At 43.5% G+C, this 18,356-nt stretch overlaps 1 protein-coding gene across 9 annotated transcripts in view; it reads left to right on the forward strand.

Annotated features, from left to right (window-relative positions):
- The window catches only part of FGD3 (FYVE, RhoGEF and PH domain containing 3), a 120,298-nt gene that overhangs the window by 52,430 nt on the left and 49,512 nt on the right, over positions 1-18,356 (forward strand). For 8 of the 9 annotated variants that reach the window (XR_008972710.1, XM_057413762.1, XM_057413764.1 and 5 more), the window contains exon 2: positions 12,932-13,102. Coding sequence is in view for 8 of the 9 variants with exons in the window: in XM_057413762.1 (XP_057269745.1) it covers positions 12,932-13,102 (171 nt within the window). In the remaining variant the exon portion in view is untranslated. Of the gene's footprint in view, positions 1-6,027; positions 6,149-12,931; positions 13,103-18,356 lie in introns of those variants that run through there. The other variant, XM_057413765.1, reaches the window with a different exon arrangement.

Below are 18,356 nucleotides of genomic sequence, written 5' to 3' on the forward strand. Positions count from 1 at the left end.
ACAGTAAAATCACCAGATGCAGGTAGTCCAAAAGGAACAAATGAAATGGCTTTGGTTGGGATCATTTGTTAGTGTCTAACTGGTATAGACTCTCTAGATTTTTACCGTAATGGATTGCTCTGGCGTGATGATTCCTGTGTGACGGAAGTAGAGATGTGAAGTCCCTGGAGTATTATTAGCTTGAAATATGTTCTTTGATTTGCATAATCAGTGTAATTATAAATCAGGACGCTTTCATCATAATGAAAAACCTGTTACCTGTCAAGAGAAAAAGACCAAGACCCAAACAAACTGTGCTCATCTAAGGGGAAATCTCAAGACCACTGAATGGCGATTCTGCTTGCTTCCTGTCAGCAGGGGTCCAGCGTGTGCATCTTCTCAGAGGAGAGGCCAGGTTGCAGGCATCAGTGAGGGCTCTTGAGGGTGTCAGATAGACGAATGGTGGCTTTAACTTGGAAAATCCGTGGTGAAAAAGTATAGTTTGCAGCCACATACTGCACTTTGCCCTCAGTGACCTTTCAGCTCCTATCTGAGGACACTATAGGAATCAAGGACAGTTTTGTGGGGGACCAGAGGTAGTCCCTAGGTGAGCATCTCAGTGTTGTGCAAGAAACATTCAGGCTGAATCCAGAGACCAGAGTTAAACTGAATTAGTAACAAGATAAGGATGTGATGAGAAGCCAGTTTGAATTGTGGAGAGTAACAGGGAGGGAAAGGTAAGTTGAAACACTGGTGCTCTGCTGCAGGACCCTGTGGTGGTGGTATGAGAGACTCAGCCTGTGAGTCAGTGTCCTCTGTTGTCTGCCCAATACTATATAATCCCACTAAATTTTTTTTGTAGTAAAAAATCAGGAGTAAATGAGGGTTTATTATCTGCCATCTTCAGTGAATCTTTCTGCCAAAGAGAAAACAGAAGCAAACCAAGGTTGATGAGCTACTGAATGCTGGGTCTCATTATAAAGATAATGAAATATATGAATGAAAATCCAGTTCTCCCTCTATCTGCTAAATTAGGCACCTGCAACAACTTCAGCTGGACTTCTGGTAGCAGTCTTGCCTGCTGCAGGAGTTAAGTCTGAAATTTGAAGTTAAACAAGTTGCTTTGCACTTCAGAATGGCAAAATAGGACCTGTATGCACCAAGGACATGAGCCTGGCTGCTCTTCTCTTCCTGCCCACCTTTCTGTTGTAGAGGAACGTCATTTGGCAGCCCCACTTGATGGCTGGATCTCCTGCAGTGTGCCGTAAGCAGGGCTCTCTCACCCACAGTGTCGCACTGGCTGACATCTGCCCCAGGCTGCTTCTCCTTTTCTTTATGCCACAGTGTTTATACATACCACCTGCCTTCCTTACTAGATGGAGGAGTCTCAGGGTTGTTTTTTTTTTCCCTTACGTTTGATCCTGGTGTCATGGAAAGTTACTGTGCTTATTATTTTAGGCTAGAGTAATTCAATGGTGCCATTTCGGGGAAAAATCAGCTAAATGCTTCCTCCAGAAAAATGAGTTTTTCATAGCTTGTCCCTTTTATTTTGTTAAATCATGAAAGTTCATAACTCTGCCTTCCAGTTATGGAGACTTGATGTTCAGTATCCCTCAGTGTTTACTCTGTGCCTACATGGAAAGCAGGCTGCATGTAAATGCTAAGAAAACTATAGGTAAATTCAAGGATTTACTTACCCCTGAACAGTCTCCAGCACTAGAGTGAGACATTAAACATATTTTTTTTAAAACTGGAAGTGTTTCCTTTGCCCTCTGCCTTGAATGTCATTGGAGGCTTTAAATTATATTGCCAAAGTTTGGGACCAGATCTAGTAAGATGTGTCCAAGTTCTGAGATGTGATAGAAATGCTGCTGTACTGCAAAGGTTGCTGGTGGGCATCTGTGTCAGGCGCTGTGGAAATAATTGCTAAGGGCAGACTGGTATTATCTGGAATAATAAATATAAGCAAAACAAAAAATAAGCAACACCCCCAAAACCCAACAAAACAAAATAAACAAAAAAAAAACCAACCAAACCCCAAAAAGCAATTACTTTGGTTCAGGTTTGTCACAAAATGAAAGAAGGAGCTTGAGGATTGCCACTTGGATATGTGGTGAAGTATGGATTTTAACAGTGGCATCAGTCGGGTCATTGACTGTAGTTCAGTATCATACCAGAGAGCACATGACTACTTAAAAAAAAAGCCCCCCAAACAAACATAAAGTTCATCACCCCCCACCCATACTCCAGCAAAGTTTGAATTAAACTCACCTAGAGGTTTATTGGCCACTGAAGGGTTTTTAGAGGCTGTGCAGTGCAGCCAGTCCTGACCTCAGTGTCCATGTGGATGGTACAGAGGACTTGGTTTGCTTTAAAAGGAGCAGGTTCTTTAGTGTCACTCATAACCTGAGGAAACACGGGTAAGTGACTGTTGGCTGCAGCAGCATATCCTGTTTCATGCAAAAAAAGAAAATGTTTCTGTTTTGAGCTTTAGTGTGCGTGGTGTTATTCTGGTGGAGAGTGCGTTATGTGGTGTTTGACTCTGGTTTCTTTCTTGTTTTCCATTTAAGTGAGTGTATTTTCGTTCTCAGTATGTTTTTTTCTGGTTGCTACTTCTGCTTCTGCAGCCCCTTTGGAATCACTGGGGTTGGGAGCTGGTCCTACCTCCCTTTCAGCTTCTGTTCTTTTCCTTTTCCCTTGTATCTAGTGACAATTGGCTTGGCAGCCTGCTAGAAAATAATAATACATACTTTTTTGGCTAGGGAAAATGACCTTCCGTGCAGTTAATGCTAGATTCTGCCTTTTTTTTCTCCTGGAAAAGTAGTTTGAATTTTCTCTGTTGGCAGCAAGCGGAGTTGATCACACCTCAGCAAATGCTGTCATTCCCACTCTGGTGGGATTGTGGAATATCTGAACAGTCTTTCAAGAGTCCTTGCTTTGTGTTGCTGTGGTTGGTGTGGTGGCCAGCTGTAGTCAGAGCACCATGAAAAGCCTAAACCAAGAAGCGAGTACTGCTTAGGTTTGTTGTCTGGGTTTTTTTTCCCTGTGCCCCAGTGTGAAGTTGTGTGTAATGACTTTCTAGCAGCAGGGTTTCTAAGACATGCTTGTCTTTTCTTTACATTGTCACATAGTAAGTATAAAGGAATTTGGTTTACACATCTATGTTGTGCTCTAATACATACTTAGATGTGAAGCTCATAATTTCCATGGCTCAGAGATCCTCTCCTGACTATTTTATATTGTATAAATGTATATAAATTTTATAGACATACATACTTATAAATTTAGAGCAAATACTTAAAAATAAATTCTGTAGCCCATTTTTAATAGCAGTTTGCCAGCTAACCCATACCTAAGGGAGAAGCCCTGGTGACCAAACTACAACCAGCAGTCCTGGGAGGCAAGAGAGCTCATGCTGACAGATGCAGTCCTGCCTTCTGTGTTGAGCTAACAGTACCACCAGTAGTTCTTGCTGGACAAAAGGGTCTGGGGAGTGAGGTTTGTTAATTTACATGCAGGATAGAAAATGAGAACTGTGCTGTAGTACCCTGTCCAGGCAGTGTTGAGTGGGACAAGGAGTATGCTTGGCTGTTGTGAGGAGAAGGCTAATATATGTCTGTGGAAAAGCTAATTCTTTAAGTGAAATAAAATTAGATTAAAGAAATCATTAAAATTCTGTGATGAATTCTTTGTAATAGCTGTGGAGTAATGCCTGGCCGCACAATTAGGTGTGAAATGTCCCAGAGGCAGAGGAGGGTTTGAATGGCATTGCACAAGATCTGGGTTAGATGTTGTTCTGGATAGAGCAATGAAAAAGAGATTGTAATAATAGATACAGACACAGCACTGAAATGAGTGTGTAAAAACAGAGAAGCGCTAGAAAGAGTTATGAATACCAGAATCCCAGACTGGTTTGGGTTGGAAGGGACCTTAAAGCTCATCCAGCTCCAACCCCTGCCACGGGCAGGGACACCTTCCACTAGAGCAGCTTGCTCCAAGCCCCTGTGTCCAACCTGGCCTTGAACACTGCCAGGGATGGGGCAGCCACAGCTTCTCTGGGCACCCTGTGCCAGCGCCTCAGCACCCTCACAGGGAAAAGCTTCTGCCTAAGAGCTCATCTCAGTCTCCCCTCGGGCAGGTTAAAGCCATTCCCCTTGGCCTGTCCCTACATCCCTTGTCCCAAGCCCCTCTCCAGGTTTCCTGCAGCCCCTTTAGGCACTGGAGCTGCTCTCAGGTCTCCCCTTCAGGAGCCTTCTCTTCTCCAGGCTGCCCCAGCCCAGCTCTCTCAGCCTGGCTCCAGAGCAGAGCTGCTCCAGCCCTCGCAGCATCTCCATGGCCTCCTCTGGGCTCTCTCCAACAGCTCCACGTCCCTCCTGTGCTGCTGCCCCAGAGCTGGATCAGGGCTGCAGGGGGGTTCTCCCCAGAGCACAGCAGAGGGGCAGGATCCCCTCCCTGAGTTGCTGCTCACGCTCTGGGGGTGCAGCCCAGCACACGGGGGGGTTCTGGGCTCAAGCGCACACTGAAGCCGGGTCACAGGGAGCTTCTTTTCAGTCAGCACCCCCAAGTCCTTCTCCTCAGGGCTGTTCTCAGCCCAGTCTCCACCTGAATGACCAGTGAAATCTCATTCCCCTCTACAGGCAATAGTGAAGTAGTCAGTGGTCAGACAAATACCCTTAATTTCAATGAAGACTGTGCAGCTAGCTCCACTTGTGGCTCTCCCACATGGGAGTGCGGCATGGCTGTATGTGGGGAGCTCACTTCTAGGAGCACTGCTTAGTGGTATGACAGGCCTTTGGTCTGGTTTTGAGAAGAGCAGAAAAAGAGCCAAAAACTGGTTTCTCAACAGTATGTAAGTTCTGAATCAGATGATGAGCGGCATAAGGTATGTGCTGGTGCCTGTAAAGTGTAGCCTTGGATTACTTGGACTAGCATGCAGGAACTTGCGTTAAAAGCAAGTTAAAGGTGTGAAGTCTTGATGTAAGTTTATGGAAGATACTATGGCAGTGATGTTTAGTAGTGCCCCTTGGGACGCTATGGAAATGTCTGTTAAAAGACACATCCTCAGTGAAGGCATTTAAAAGTAGAACAGGATAAAAGTACAGTAAATCTCAAAATCCCAAGTCCTGCTACTGCAGGTCTGCGGAAGCTGCTCCTAGTGCTTTGTATGCACAGATCTGTTTATTTTAGCTATTTGGTTCTTTCTGTGAAAGATCTCTTTTTTCTTTCCAGAGATACTTCTGTGGTGTTGGATGTGTGTTAAACTGAATTTACCAGGTTCCTCTCAGGCCTCCTCAGACTAAACAACCTGGGGTGCTTTGCAGGCTGTGTGGACCTCTCGCGATGACACAGACCAGTTGCCCTCCTGCAGCTCCCAAGGAATGGTGCTTGCCCTGAAATGAAGCGTTTCAGTTGAAAACTCTACATTTTGTTTCTTCCTCGATGGTTTCCCATGGTCGGATTCTGCTGGGAGAGCAGGAAGAGGAGGGAAGCGTGGAAAATTTTCAGGCCTTCTGATGGAAACCTTTTAACCAGCCTCCTGAATTGCATTTATTGTCACTTCTGTGGCTGTTTCATAGAGACTTAGCGCCTTTACCTTCAGAAAGCTATCTAGATAACCCAGGCTAACCCTTCTGGGAGGTTACATATGGTTGTACCAGAGCCCTTCATTCCCCAGAGGGGCTGGGAAGCAGCCTGAGAGTTTGAGTGCTGAGAAGTGACATTTTCTGGTTTGTTTTCTTTCTGTGCCATGTTACTGCTGTTACTGGCTGTTCTTGCATATAATGCTAGACCAAGCAGAAGGCTTTCTAAAGAGATCCACATTTCTTTTCTGCTTCAGAGAGATTCGAGCTTCCAAGCCATCCACATCCTATATGTTGCATTTCAGACATGTGTGAAACATAAAACTAGAGAACGTTTTTCTGCAGACTCGCTGCAGTCTCCTGCAACTTGTTCTCAGTAAAGCTCCTCCGCCTGCTTTTGCCACATTTCTGTTCTTTGAGTCACCCAACCACACTGATGGTCGGAAGTGGGATGGGGGGGTCAGTTCCTGTGAGCATGGCATTTTAAGCCATGAAATGAGAGCTGCAGCGTGAGCTGGTCACCCTTATTTTTAGTTGTCTTACAGCTTGAGCAAATGAGAAAAAAAGTGGGGGTCTCTGCTCAAACACAAGTAAGTAATACATCTCTCTTTTGATCTAGACTTACAGTCCGTGCTGGATTCTCACTTGCTTTTGAACATAGATGTTTTCCTGGTTCTGTCTTGTTTCTTAAAGGCGTCATTCTTTTTATTGAAGTTGACATTTTGGAATGACAGAAAAATAGTTGTCAGGTGAAGTAACATGGTTACACTGTCACTGTCATTGAGGTGGGTTTGACAGGAGGGCATGTGTGCAGCCCCGGCATGCGCTGCTTTACACTCCTCAGGGGGTTTACAGGCCATGGGCACGAGGAAGAGGTGAGGTTTTTAAGTGGATTGGAGGAAAACACTGGCGTTAATGAAGCAGCATAAGAGGGAAAAGAAGGGTATGGAACCACAGACTGATTTGGTTGGAAGGGACCTTAAAGCTCATCCAGCTTCAAACCCTGCCACAGGCAGGGACACCTTCCACTAGAGCAGTTTGCTCCAAGCCCCTGTGTCCAACCTGGCCTTGAACACTGCCAGGGATGGGCTGCTTCTCTGGGCAACCTGTATGCCTGGTGGCAGGATGGGAAAGGCTTTGCCCCTGTTTTGTTCAGCAGGAGGGGGTTAGGCGCTAGTCCAGTGCAGGGCATCGTGGAATTGGAGAGATGAGGAAAAACAGAGGTTCCAGAGCTTTTGGTCCTGGACCACTGGGAATAGTGTTGAGTGGTTTATAACTGATTGTAACAAGCATGATTGATGGCTTTTTGCCATTGCTAGAGCTGGCTCCATGGGATAATTTCATTGCAGTATATGACAGGTGAGGCTGTGGGCACTGGGTTTCCCTACAGTGTAGTGAGTTCTGTAGCTTCTTGAAAGATGTCCTTACTTAGATGTGTCTGCAGAACAGCCTGAGCATGAAGGACAGAGCATTATACTACTCACCATATTCCTGCTGACACAAGGAAGGCATAATCAGCACCTTTTATTTTGTGTCAGAGTTCCTCTTAGCAGTTTGTTTTTTTCTTTGAATACAGACATCAGCTGTGACCTTGAAGCCCTTTGCTTTCTACGGAAGTAGGTTTCTGCTGCAAGAACAGGCTTTCCCTCCTGAAAGGCTTTTACTAAGGAGGAAGAGATGAAGGAAGAGAGAACTTCACTGTCAGTGACAGCATTAGGGAACTCTCAAGTGGATGTTTCAGTTGAAAAGACAGGAATGCTTGAGCTGGACATAATGAAGCCTGTTGACAGAGATTAGAGGTACATGGTATATGCTTGGTTTATAGCCAGACTTTGAGAAGAGCTACATTCCTGATAAGATGACTGTTAAGATGGTTAGGCAAGGAACAGCTTTTGAAATAGCTCTACCTGTCAACAGCTGAGGGGTTTGTTGTTATTTTAAAATCTGGTCAACATGTTTAGTTGTCCAGATTCCTGTTAGCTGCAAAAATGTCTTTTACCATTACACAGATTGTAGTCCATTTGTGCGTTTTCCTGCAGGCAAGTTTTTAATCAGACTGGTTATGATTGCTTATCCCTTTAATGTGTGTGATGCATATTATGGAACAGCATTAGAAATGGAGACAGCATTACTGGATGCATTTGTGGATCCAACAGCCAGTTTCACTTTCAGATGCTTGAAGATGCACTTTAGATGCTTAGAGAATTCTAATGTCTTCCCATGCTTAGAATGGGACTTGGGTCGCATTACACAGCCTTTTGGAGCTGTTGACTTCGCTGATGTAGCAGAGAGCCTAAATCAGCAAAGAATTAGGAAACTGGAAGCTCCCAGAGCTGTGGGTCACAGCAGTGGGTGATAGCAGTGATGGCAGGAGTAGGAAAGCCCTTCCACTGGTTGGTGACTCAGTGTTTTCTCTTCCCTCCAGATGGCAGGGAAAGTTGCCCAAGGAGGAGCAGGGGCTCCATGGCTTAGGGTCACGCTGCCTGTGGGGAGCTGGAAGCCCTGGGCAGAGCCTTCCCTCTCCTGGGGTCCAGATTTGGGTATGGCAGAGGGCTTGAGAATTGCCCCTGGACAAACCTCCCTTGAGCGGGCATTCAAAGTCATATCCATGGAATCACAGAATCAACTGTTTTGGAAAGACCTCTAAGCTCATCCAGTCCAACTGTTCCCCAGCACTGCCAAGGCCACCACTACCCCATGGCACTGAGGGCCTCATCTACACACTGTGTGAACACTTGCAGGGATGGTGATGACTTCCCTGGGCAGCCTGTTCCAATGCCTGAGCACCTTCTTGGTGAAGAAATTCTTCCTAATATCCAATCTAAACCTTCCCTCCATCACTCTAGATGGGAGGAGAAATCCCCCAGCGATACTAATTCTTGGTGAAAGCAAACTTCACAAGTAGGTGTTGTTTATCAATGTCTTTCCAGCATGTCTAGTCTGCAGAGCCTTTTTCTGTTGGTCCAGTATTTATCCTCCCCATTACTCCTTACTCCTTGCACATTCTCCATACCTCATGGAGGGGTAGGAGGTGGGCTTGCCAGATGAGATATGAGCTTACTTCCTTTTGACAGCAGAACACTGCAGAACTCTCTTCCTCTAAAAGAGAGCTGGGTGAGAGCTCCTTCTGTCGCAGCAGCAAACATAGGATGTGCCATACAGATAGCTTGTCTTAACATTACAGGTTCTTGCTGCTGTCATAGGCCTCAAAGGTATTTTTTATTTTAAACTGGGGTTATTTTTGAAGGCTGCTAACTGGGGCCTAGGTGCCAGGCATAAGATCTGAATCTGGCTTGTGCGTGGGGAAAAAAGCCTGAGAAAGCCTGACATTCAGCATCTTGGGTTCTACTGGTCTCTTTACTGTTACATTCAGTGGAACACCCCAGATCCTTATATTTTATCTTAGTCCAATAGAAAAACGTTATCATGGACTCTCAGAGTGGTTTGGGTTGGAAGGGACCTTAAAGCTCATACAGTTCCAACCCCAGCCATGGGCAGGGACACCTTCCACTAGAGCCTTAAATACATACTATTTTATTAATAGTGCAAAAGCATATCTCTGGAAAACACTGTCTTTTCCATTTTCTGCTTGGATTGGTTTTGGACAGAGAAATTGTAAGCAGTGTTACTCATGTGAGTATATATGCTAAAACACATTAGAGACACAAGGACTGCACTTAGCAAAGGCGAGTTTCACAGCAAAGTGTAAGATGTTTGGAAGTGCTTGCTCAGGCTGTTAAAGCGCTGCCAGATGTGTGTGCTTGGAGGTGCTGGCATGTCCATGTCTGGGCAGGTGGTGACTTTCTGTCTGGAGCTGTCACAGATAACCAGGGATCAGATGTGAAGTCAGCATCAGCCAGGGTCTCTGGGAATAACAGTCTATTGGCAGTAGCTTTTTATAAGGTTTGGACAGAAATAATCACTTTTTATCAATTTGCCCATACCAGTGCACATCCCAAGTGCTTCCATGGTAATTATGGCTAATCTGGTCTAGGGAAGGTTCGCACAATCCAGCACTGGATCGGACTGCAAAGAGGAGGTGATTTCTACCTTGGGTCCTGCAGGTAAGCACAGGAAGGCAGTTGATGGGGGTCCCATCGCCTCTGGAAGTGTCTGGGAGAGCCACAGACATTTGGGGGTGGCTCTGTGGGCTATGCCTGGATCTTGTTTATGTTTTCCCTCTCCTCCATTCCCAGGAGCACCCTGGAGTGTGCCCAGCAGACAGTGGGTTTTGCTTTCAGAGAATTCCCTGTGAAATAATCCAGTAAATCTTGTTCTCACAAATAATAAAGCACTTGAAAAAACATGTAAGGAAAGTGGATTTTTGTCTTGTGTGCAAAAAGCACCCCCTGGGGCCCCATCAGAGATGAATAGAGAGAGCCAGCCTGGCTTCAATTGAATAAAAAAGAATGAAAGCCACTTCTGTGGTTTCACCCATGCATATTTGTCTTGATTTAGAGCCAACACTACATTTGGTATTTAAGGACACATTTGGTGGCTTTCCAAGTTCCTCTTCTTTCCAACTACTTACCAATTTCATTTTCTTCTCTGTGCCCACGTATTCTTTGCATCAATAAATGCATAGATTGGGTGTGGGCAGTAGGTGAGCAGTGATATATTTTCAGCAGTAACGTGGATATGCAATGTGTAAGATGAGACAAAATACTGAGGTTTTAGATGTTTTGTTTTGGTGGTGATTTTTTTTTTGTTGTTGATTTGTTTTTGGGTTGTTGGTTGGGGTTTTTTTGTGGATTTTGTTTTTGGGGGGTGGGGTTGGGGTGTGTTTTTTTTTCCCATTAGTATCAGGTCTTGTTTAATGGGAAGTAGCATAAGGCTTTGCTAAGTATTTAACTGCAGATGCCTCTGACCACTAGTCCTTGAGCATTAGGCACCAAGTTCAGAGCTTGTTTTGGGCAAGATGGATGTGTTTGTTGAGTGCATACTTCTGGAGGGTTTCATGCCTTGATTGTTTGATAAGTTTATGCAGTAGAAGAGAAAAACTTCTATGTGGATTCATCAAATATGCATCAAAGTGCTCTACTTCTCAGTAGTGTAAGCAGGTTGTAAGAGCTTTTACTACAGAGATAAAAGAGGTGTCTGGTGGTGCCATGCACTTGAAAGCAAGCAAGCAAGCACAAGCTCTTATTTTTATCACTAAGAAAGATGGTCGGACCTGCTTTCTCAACAGTGAATCTTGGTAGGAAAAAGAAAAGAACTGGATTTCAATTCCTTTTGAAACTTTACAAAATGGTACCAACCATATAGTCCTTTTTGTGGCATTGGTTGAAGACGAACAGGGAATGTTAGGGCAACCAGTACCTTAACCCAAGTCAGCATAAGAGTAGCTGGGCTCAGTTTAGGATGCCCAGCTGAAGATACCCCTGGGTTGTGGAACCCGAGGACAGAGACAATGCATCCGTGGTCAAACAGCATAGCATGGTTAGAGATGACTTCTGATCTCTCCTATAGCTGTTGGAGGTACAGAGATTTGTCCACTGAAGATCTGGATCGTTAAAGTAATTTTTAGGAATATACAGCATTGCCAGCTTGTCTTCCAGACCCAGGCACTGGTGAATACCTGCTTAAACACTGAGCTCTCTTTTCTGCCCTTTTCATTTTCTTGAATTAGAGCTTTTCCCTTAAGCTCGATTTTAATTTCTAGCTGTGTTGAGCTACTGTTAATAAGGAGAAAGTCTTGGTCGTTCCCCTGAAAAGTCATCCTGCTGCAGCACTGCTCTTGTTGTTGCTGTCAGAGGGATATCTTGATACTCAGAGCTGAGGCATCTGCATAAGCTCTTCCTATGATGATGTGTTTGCAATAATCTATTAATCTGCTCTAATAATCTGCTTCCATTTTCACTACCTTTCCCTGATAAGTGAGATTATTTTGAATAAAGCCTAGTACTTATAAATTCCTGGTTTCAGCTGGAAGGATATTATAATAGCTGGTCTCAAATCTGCTGAAAAGCAGATTTTGTGCTAGAAATGCTAATGAAGCTTCAACAGCAGCACCTGTCAGCCATACCGAGGGGTTCCAGGGTTGTATATTTGGGTGGCAGACATCAGTAAATACACTTGTGCCAACTGACTTGATTTTTGTCAGCAAAATTGACTGTACTGTTAAAAAAACAAAAATGTGTATCTCTGTGGGAGTTTGTGCATTTTAAGCCTTCAACTCATCTCCCCAGGCTGGCTGGATGGCTCAGAGGTTTTATTCGGAAGGTCACATCCTTATTTAATACTATTAGTATAAACTCAGGATAATTTAGCTGATGCGGATGGAGGTACTACTTGTCAGTTCAGTTTTTTGATCTTCATATAAACCTTGCCAAGAGTAGGTTGCATTTGTGAAGCTAATGCCATGTTCTTGAACACATCACAGGAGGGCAAACATTGGTGTTTCACATTTAGACGAATCCTTTCTAGAGGATGCAGGTTATTTCAGCTAGTCTGCTTTAAAATGGGAATATGGAAAGAATGTTTGCCATTTTTTCATGAATTAGCATTCAAATTTGTACATTTGGTATGTTTTGCATTTCTCAATACTGCTGGAAGCATATTTATTACTGTGTTCCATTGCAGCAGTTTTAAACCACAGTCCTTTTTACACTCTTTTTTTACCTTCTTATGACATACTAGAAAAGCTGTAGGCTTGCCACAAATCCAGAAAATCCCAAACCAAATAAAACAATGCAGCATCCACTGTGTGAAAGTGGATATATGGGTTTATTTCCACATTTGCCACACAAATGAATCAAGAATGTTAAATTAAAACACAAACAAACATATTAATCACTTCTTTCTCTATTTTGCCACTGCATTATATCTTAATGTCATCTTCCAAAACAGAGCCTTTTGAAAGAATATTAGTATTTTATTAAAGAAGAAATAATCAATAGCAGTAAAGTGCAGATTGAATGATTACATATCTTGAAGGAATGGTTATTATACCATTCTCCTCACGCAGACATGTTTGTAATTCACCATAACTTAGTTGTATGTTCCTAAATAACATGATATTCTATGTGGAGGCACTTGTGTTTCTGTTTGGTTGGAGAAATCCTTTTGAAATGTTTTTTATATTCTATATTTACTCTTTTATTTTGTGTGTCCTTACTAAAGAAGTAATTAATTAACTGGGGATTTGATTACCAAAACTCTATCTGTCTTATCAGTCAGCCAATTTGATTATCATCAGCTAGATGATTGTTAAGGCTGGATATATTGGTTGTAATAACCTGGAAGCTCACCCTTCTCCTATTCCCCTCCCTTTCCTCAGGAGATCAGATGACTGATATGCTTCTAAAAGTAGCACAATTTTTCTTCAGGATTAATAGAACAAAATAAATACTTTTTTCTCCTCCTTCCTTCAGGTTGCCCTTGCTCTCCTTTTCAAATCAAATGTCACATTGACTCAAATCCGGTGTTGGAAGCATGTGGGGAACTGCAGCACATCAGCCCGGCGCAATGTCTCCATCAAACTGGAAGGAAGCCCAAAACCAAAACTCCACTGGCCAAAATGCATCCTCTGCAGAAACCCCAAGGCAAGTGGCTTTGTCCTTCTAGCAACTGTACAAGCTTCCATTGCACTTGAAGTGTCGTATTTTTAAAATGAATTGGTTTTATTTTAGGTCACAGCAAAATCATTATTTTTGTGTTGGAAGGTTCAAGTGCAGCTGGTAGTGTTTGATTACCTTCATTTTTTCCTATGTTAGATAACCTCTTAGGGAAATCTTCAAGAAGAAATTGATTCGGGAGTAACAGATTACTTAGCTGGTCGATTTATATTTCCTGTGTTGTTGTTATACCTCATGCAACTGTAAAGTGTAAGTTTAATTTAGCAATATCATTTCCATTCTTTAATAATTTTTAAGTATTTAGGTAAGAATAGCTTATTGTTAAAAATTGCTCTGTTTTCCATTTACTGTCAGAACTGTGCATAGCAGCAGGAAATATCTAAATGGAACAAATGCATTTTGAAAATGAGGAATAGAAGCTAAATCAGTCACATGCAAGGGTAGCATGTGTGCTGTGGTGATAGCGCAGACCTGCCAGACTCATAGCCAAGTAGATGGCAATCCCAAAGCATGGTAGAAGAGAAATCAGGAAGATAATCTATCTTGTCTGCAGGCAGGTCTTCTGTTCTCCCCAGCTTTTCTTCCCTAAAACTTGGGAATGCTAAAAAAAGACTGCAGTAAATTTCTTGAAAGAGGATAATTTTTTTCATGTTTCTCCATCAGTGAAATGACATGTGGTCTTACTTTGTCATGTCAGTTGGTCAAGTGCCTCCCCTGCCACCACACTCTTGTATTGGTTAAAATACTGTATAAAATGGGTGCTTGCCTTAAGGGAATTATAGATGCAGAAAGCATATAGTTCGAGGTGTTTGGAACAAAGGAGAGTGATCCCAAAGGATGTTCTGAGTTCATAAACCAAATATTATATAAGAAGCATGTCCATGTGATAGTTGGTCTTTGTCACATGAGAAGAAAAGATATTTTGGTCACTGCTGTAAAAGTTGTGGAAGAAGAAACAGGATTCCTAGTGAAAACTCCCATGAGAGACTGTCATGTAGTACCGAATTCTGGAAAATCGTACCACATACTGGTGTCTGACACTGAACCAGGTTAACCAAAGTGACAAATCCACGTTACAAGTCTTGGTCATGGATGTGCCAGTCATCTTCCCGAAAGACACTTCTTTGTCATCAACTCTAAGTAATAATTTATTTTTTCACTTCTTTATAACAAAGCTACTTTTCAAAAGTATCTGCAGTTAGCTTACATCTGACAGGAGAGGACAGGACATATGATGCTTTACAAGGAAGGGAAGATGGTACAATTTTTTTTTCTGTTAACTTTTATTGACTTTGAAAAGGCTTTACTTCCCTGTAGAGTTTGTTGATCTCCTGTTACTGTATGAGTTGTATACCCAGTAAACAAATGAGAACACTTAAAACACTTAATGCCTCTCCAGAAAAATGAAATTGTCAAAATAATAATGCTAATAATAATAAAAAAGTTGGCTTTTATTGAATTAACTGTATTGAAGTTGACATTTTTCCTGTAAACCATCCTTACTTCTTCTCAGTGTCTGTGTACATTGCCTTGCAGCAATAGAATTATACAATCATAGAATAATTAGGGTTCTATGAGGAAAGGACAATGGGCAGGGATGCCTCACCCTAGACCATGTCACCCAAGGCTCTGTCCAACCTGGCCTTGAACACTGCCAGGGATGGAGCATTTACCACTTCTTTGGGTAACCTGTGCTAGTTCAGTGAAGAACTTCTTCCTTGTATTTAACCTGAATTTCCCCTATTTCAGTTTAAACCCATTCCCTCTTGTCCTATCACTACAGTCCCTGATGAGGAGTCCCTCTCCAGTATCCTTATAGGCCCCCTTCAGGTACTGGGAGCTGCTCTGAGGTCTCCATGCAGCTTCTCTTCTCCAGGCTGAACAGCCCCAACCTTCTCAGCCTATCTTCATACAGAGGTGCTCCAGCCCCCTGATCATCCTCGTGGTCTCCTCTGGACTTGTTCCAACAGTTCCATGTCTTTTTTATGCTGAGGACACCAGAACTGCACACAATGCTCCAGGTGAGGTCTCACAAGAGCAGAGTAGAGGGGCAGGATCACCTCCTTTGACCTGCTGGTCACACTCCTTTTGATGCAGCCCGGCACATGGTTGGCTTCTGGGCTCACGCGCACACTGAAGCTGGCTCGTGTTCAGTTTCTCATCAGCCAACACTCTTAAGTCCTTCTCTGCTGGGCTGCTCTGAAGCACTTCTCTGCCCAACCTGTAGCTGTGCCTGGGATTGCTATTTCTCCTGTTTTTTGTTGGTATTTTTATGCAACAACCTTTCTTCCCAGGGCTTTCTCTCTAGAGCTGTATGGATGCCTCATTAAGGCCTGTTTCCATGCTGGCATCACCTGAGTAGAGCAGCTCTCTACCCCCACCCAAGGTTGTGCCTTTGGGTTGCTTATTCTTCTTACGAGTGTGTTCACTTGTGAGGGAATAACCCTTCATAATCTGCTTCATCATGTATGTTTTTTAAGGCCTTTTCTTGTCAGGGGACCATAACTTAAGCAAGTGAATTTGCAAGTAAGTCACCACTTGAATTTCTCTGTATTAGGTCCTCCCAGCTTTCTCAGTGAGTCATGACAGACCCACCACCACTGAGTTGATTGATGGGAATGCCACCGTCAAGTCACCGATAAATGCGCATTACTGTAGAGGAGGCACTTGGGAGAGAAATTCATGGCCAGGGGGCTGAAGTAATGCAAAAGTCAAGATGCTGGTTTGGCAGTGAGGAAAGGGGCCTAATTCTCTGCTGTTTTACAGCCCCAGGCTGTACCTTCTCCCACGTATTTAACCTTGTCTTTTTTTAATTCTGTCCCTCTTCTTCTCATTGTTTCACTTGCTTCTTCTGCAACAGAGCTTTTGTGTCTTGGTTTCTGCCTCCTCCAAATAGCTGTAGACTGCTATCAGAAAATCATAGAATGGTTTTGGTTGGAAGGGACCTTCAAAGCTCATCTAGTCCAGCCCCCTGCCATGGGCAGGGACATCTTCAACTAGATCAGGTTGTTCAGAAACACATCCAACCTGGCCTTCATTGTCTCCAGGAATGAAGAAGGACTGGGGAAATACCATTCCAGCGCATGGCTTCAGCCTTCAGGCACCACCTGAAGTGTGCTACATAATACTAATATCTCTTCCATGCAGCTGGCTTGCTTCCTTTCTCCACCAGTTTACTTGTCTGTGTGTAGAACAGGCACTGGAAGCCGCATCCAAGGCTGTGCTGTTTTGAGGCTGGGACCTGCAGCAAGAAAATAGCAGCTTTGGTTCCTGCATGGGCTGATGTGTGGAAGGTGGCTTCAGAGCATGGGCAGGAGGGCTTCCTGGGCTCCCACACTGGGTCCTGGATCCCCACCTAAAACAGCACCTACTTTTTTTCCAGGGCTGACTGCATTTAGTACTGATGAGCTCATCTGATGTGGTTTGCTTTTAGTGTGCAAGTCTTTCATTCACTCTTTTGTAGCAGTCTAAAATGGTTTTGAGTTTAAAAGTGTGTGTTGGGATGTGTAAATTCTGAATGTAGGCTTTTTGTGCCAGCTCTGCAGTAGATATCTTGTGTGGTTGAATTTTGCTTCATAAGTCATGCTTGATAGGCTTTGCCTCAGTGCTCAAAATTATTTCATTAAATAAAAATTCAGAGCTAATAGAAGTGTTTTCCTCCTTACTTTTTGTCCAGTGTGGAGTGTGCTGTCTTGGGTGACTCAGGTGAAGTCCACTAGCAGGAAAGACATAAAATGTTCTCCTGGACAGCAGTGACACCCATTGCCATTAGTGTAAATGCTTTGGCAGTGAACTTCTGGGTGTTGTGGACCAGTCTGAAACTATGAAGGGCATGACAGGGGATGTGAGGCAGGTTCTGTCCTGTCTGCCTGCTGCTGTTATGCCCCTTCTGTAAAGAGCCTAGAGCTTGCTTTGCTGGCTAGATGAGCCAGATGGCTGCATGGATACTTTTTTTAGGTTTGGTTTTGTTTTTACAAGGAAGTGTGGCTGGGCTCTCACTGCTCATGCAGTGTGTGAGTGAAAACCCAGTGACTCAAGCATAGGGCTCCACCATTCCATTCATACACAAGATTATTTCCTTTTCCTGCTCAGCTGTTATTCCTGTATAAGGTTTTATGGTGGTGGTTTCAAAATTGAACTATTAACACCTTTATTTTAAGACAGGAATTCCGGCTGGTTTTGGAGACGGGGTTAATAAGACCTTTTTATAGGAAGTGTCTCATTTGGTACTGAAATAAATTCAGTAATGTAGGTAGTTTAAAGCAGACCTTTACTTGGAGCAAAAACACTCTTTGAGCAGTCCTTTATCACAGATTTCAGACAATGACCATCCATGGCAGCTCCTGATCTGCTGGAGCAGGGAAGACATCTGGACTGGTGCTGGAGCTCAGAACAGATGCAGAGCCTTCTGCAGGGTAGGGACAACAGCAGTTGGCTTTTTGGGTACATAGGCCTCCATTTATCCTCCTACAGAAAGTAACTCTGAAATTATATTCAGAGCAGTTGCTAATTAAAACTCCATTACAATGTTAATCACATTATGCTGTTCTGCCATCTGGACCATTTAAAAATTGGAAATACCTGAAATAAATTGTTCTTGAAACAAAACACACATTTAGAGTTTCCTCCTTTACTGTATTAACTGTGGATGGTCTGCACTGGAGGGGATGCTTGGCTTTACCTACCCATGTAGCGTGTGTTTTGGGAGTATTCATGCAGTTGGTTTTCCTACCTTGTGATGTCAGGTCTGCCCATGTGAGGCTGCTTTCACTGTGAAGCTACAGCAGCACGTGAACCTGTTGCCAGGGGTTACTGCTTGCGTATTTTCAAACCCATGTACTCTGCAAGCAATGCAAGATCTGTATAAATATTTTAAAATGACATGTTTTTAAAATGCTGCATTAAATGTTGTACCCTCACCTCCTGCTGAGTCGTTAAACAGAATGTGTATGTTATACAACCTGTGCTTTATTTATATCATACAGAACTGAATGTAGAACCAAAAGAGGAAGTGAAGAAGCACCGCAGACGATGGGGGAGGGAGAAGGAAAGGAAGAAAAACTGCTATGTTCTGCCTGTGGTGCTTGTGACCAAGCAAACACAAGGCACTGAAATCCACGCTGGGATGAGTTTTGGTGGTTTGGTTTGGGTTGCTTTTGGTTATTGTTTTCCAGTATAAGAGGTTCAACAGAGTGCCTGAGTTCTGAAAAGTCTGGGAGGG

This window comes from Pezoporus wallicus, unplaced genomic scaffold, assembly GCF_028554395.1.
Source record: "Pezoporus wallicus isolate ANWC-B61680 ecotype Strahan unplaced genomic scaffold, APGP_CSIRO_Pwel_v1 contig_8649, whole genome shotgun sequence".
Lineage (NCBI taxonomy): Eukaryota > Metazoa > Chordata > Aves > Psittaciformes > Psittacidae > Pezoporus > Pezoporus wallicus.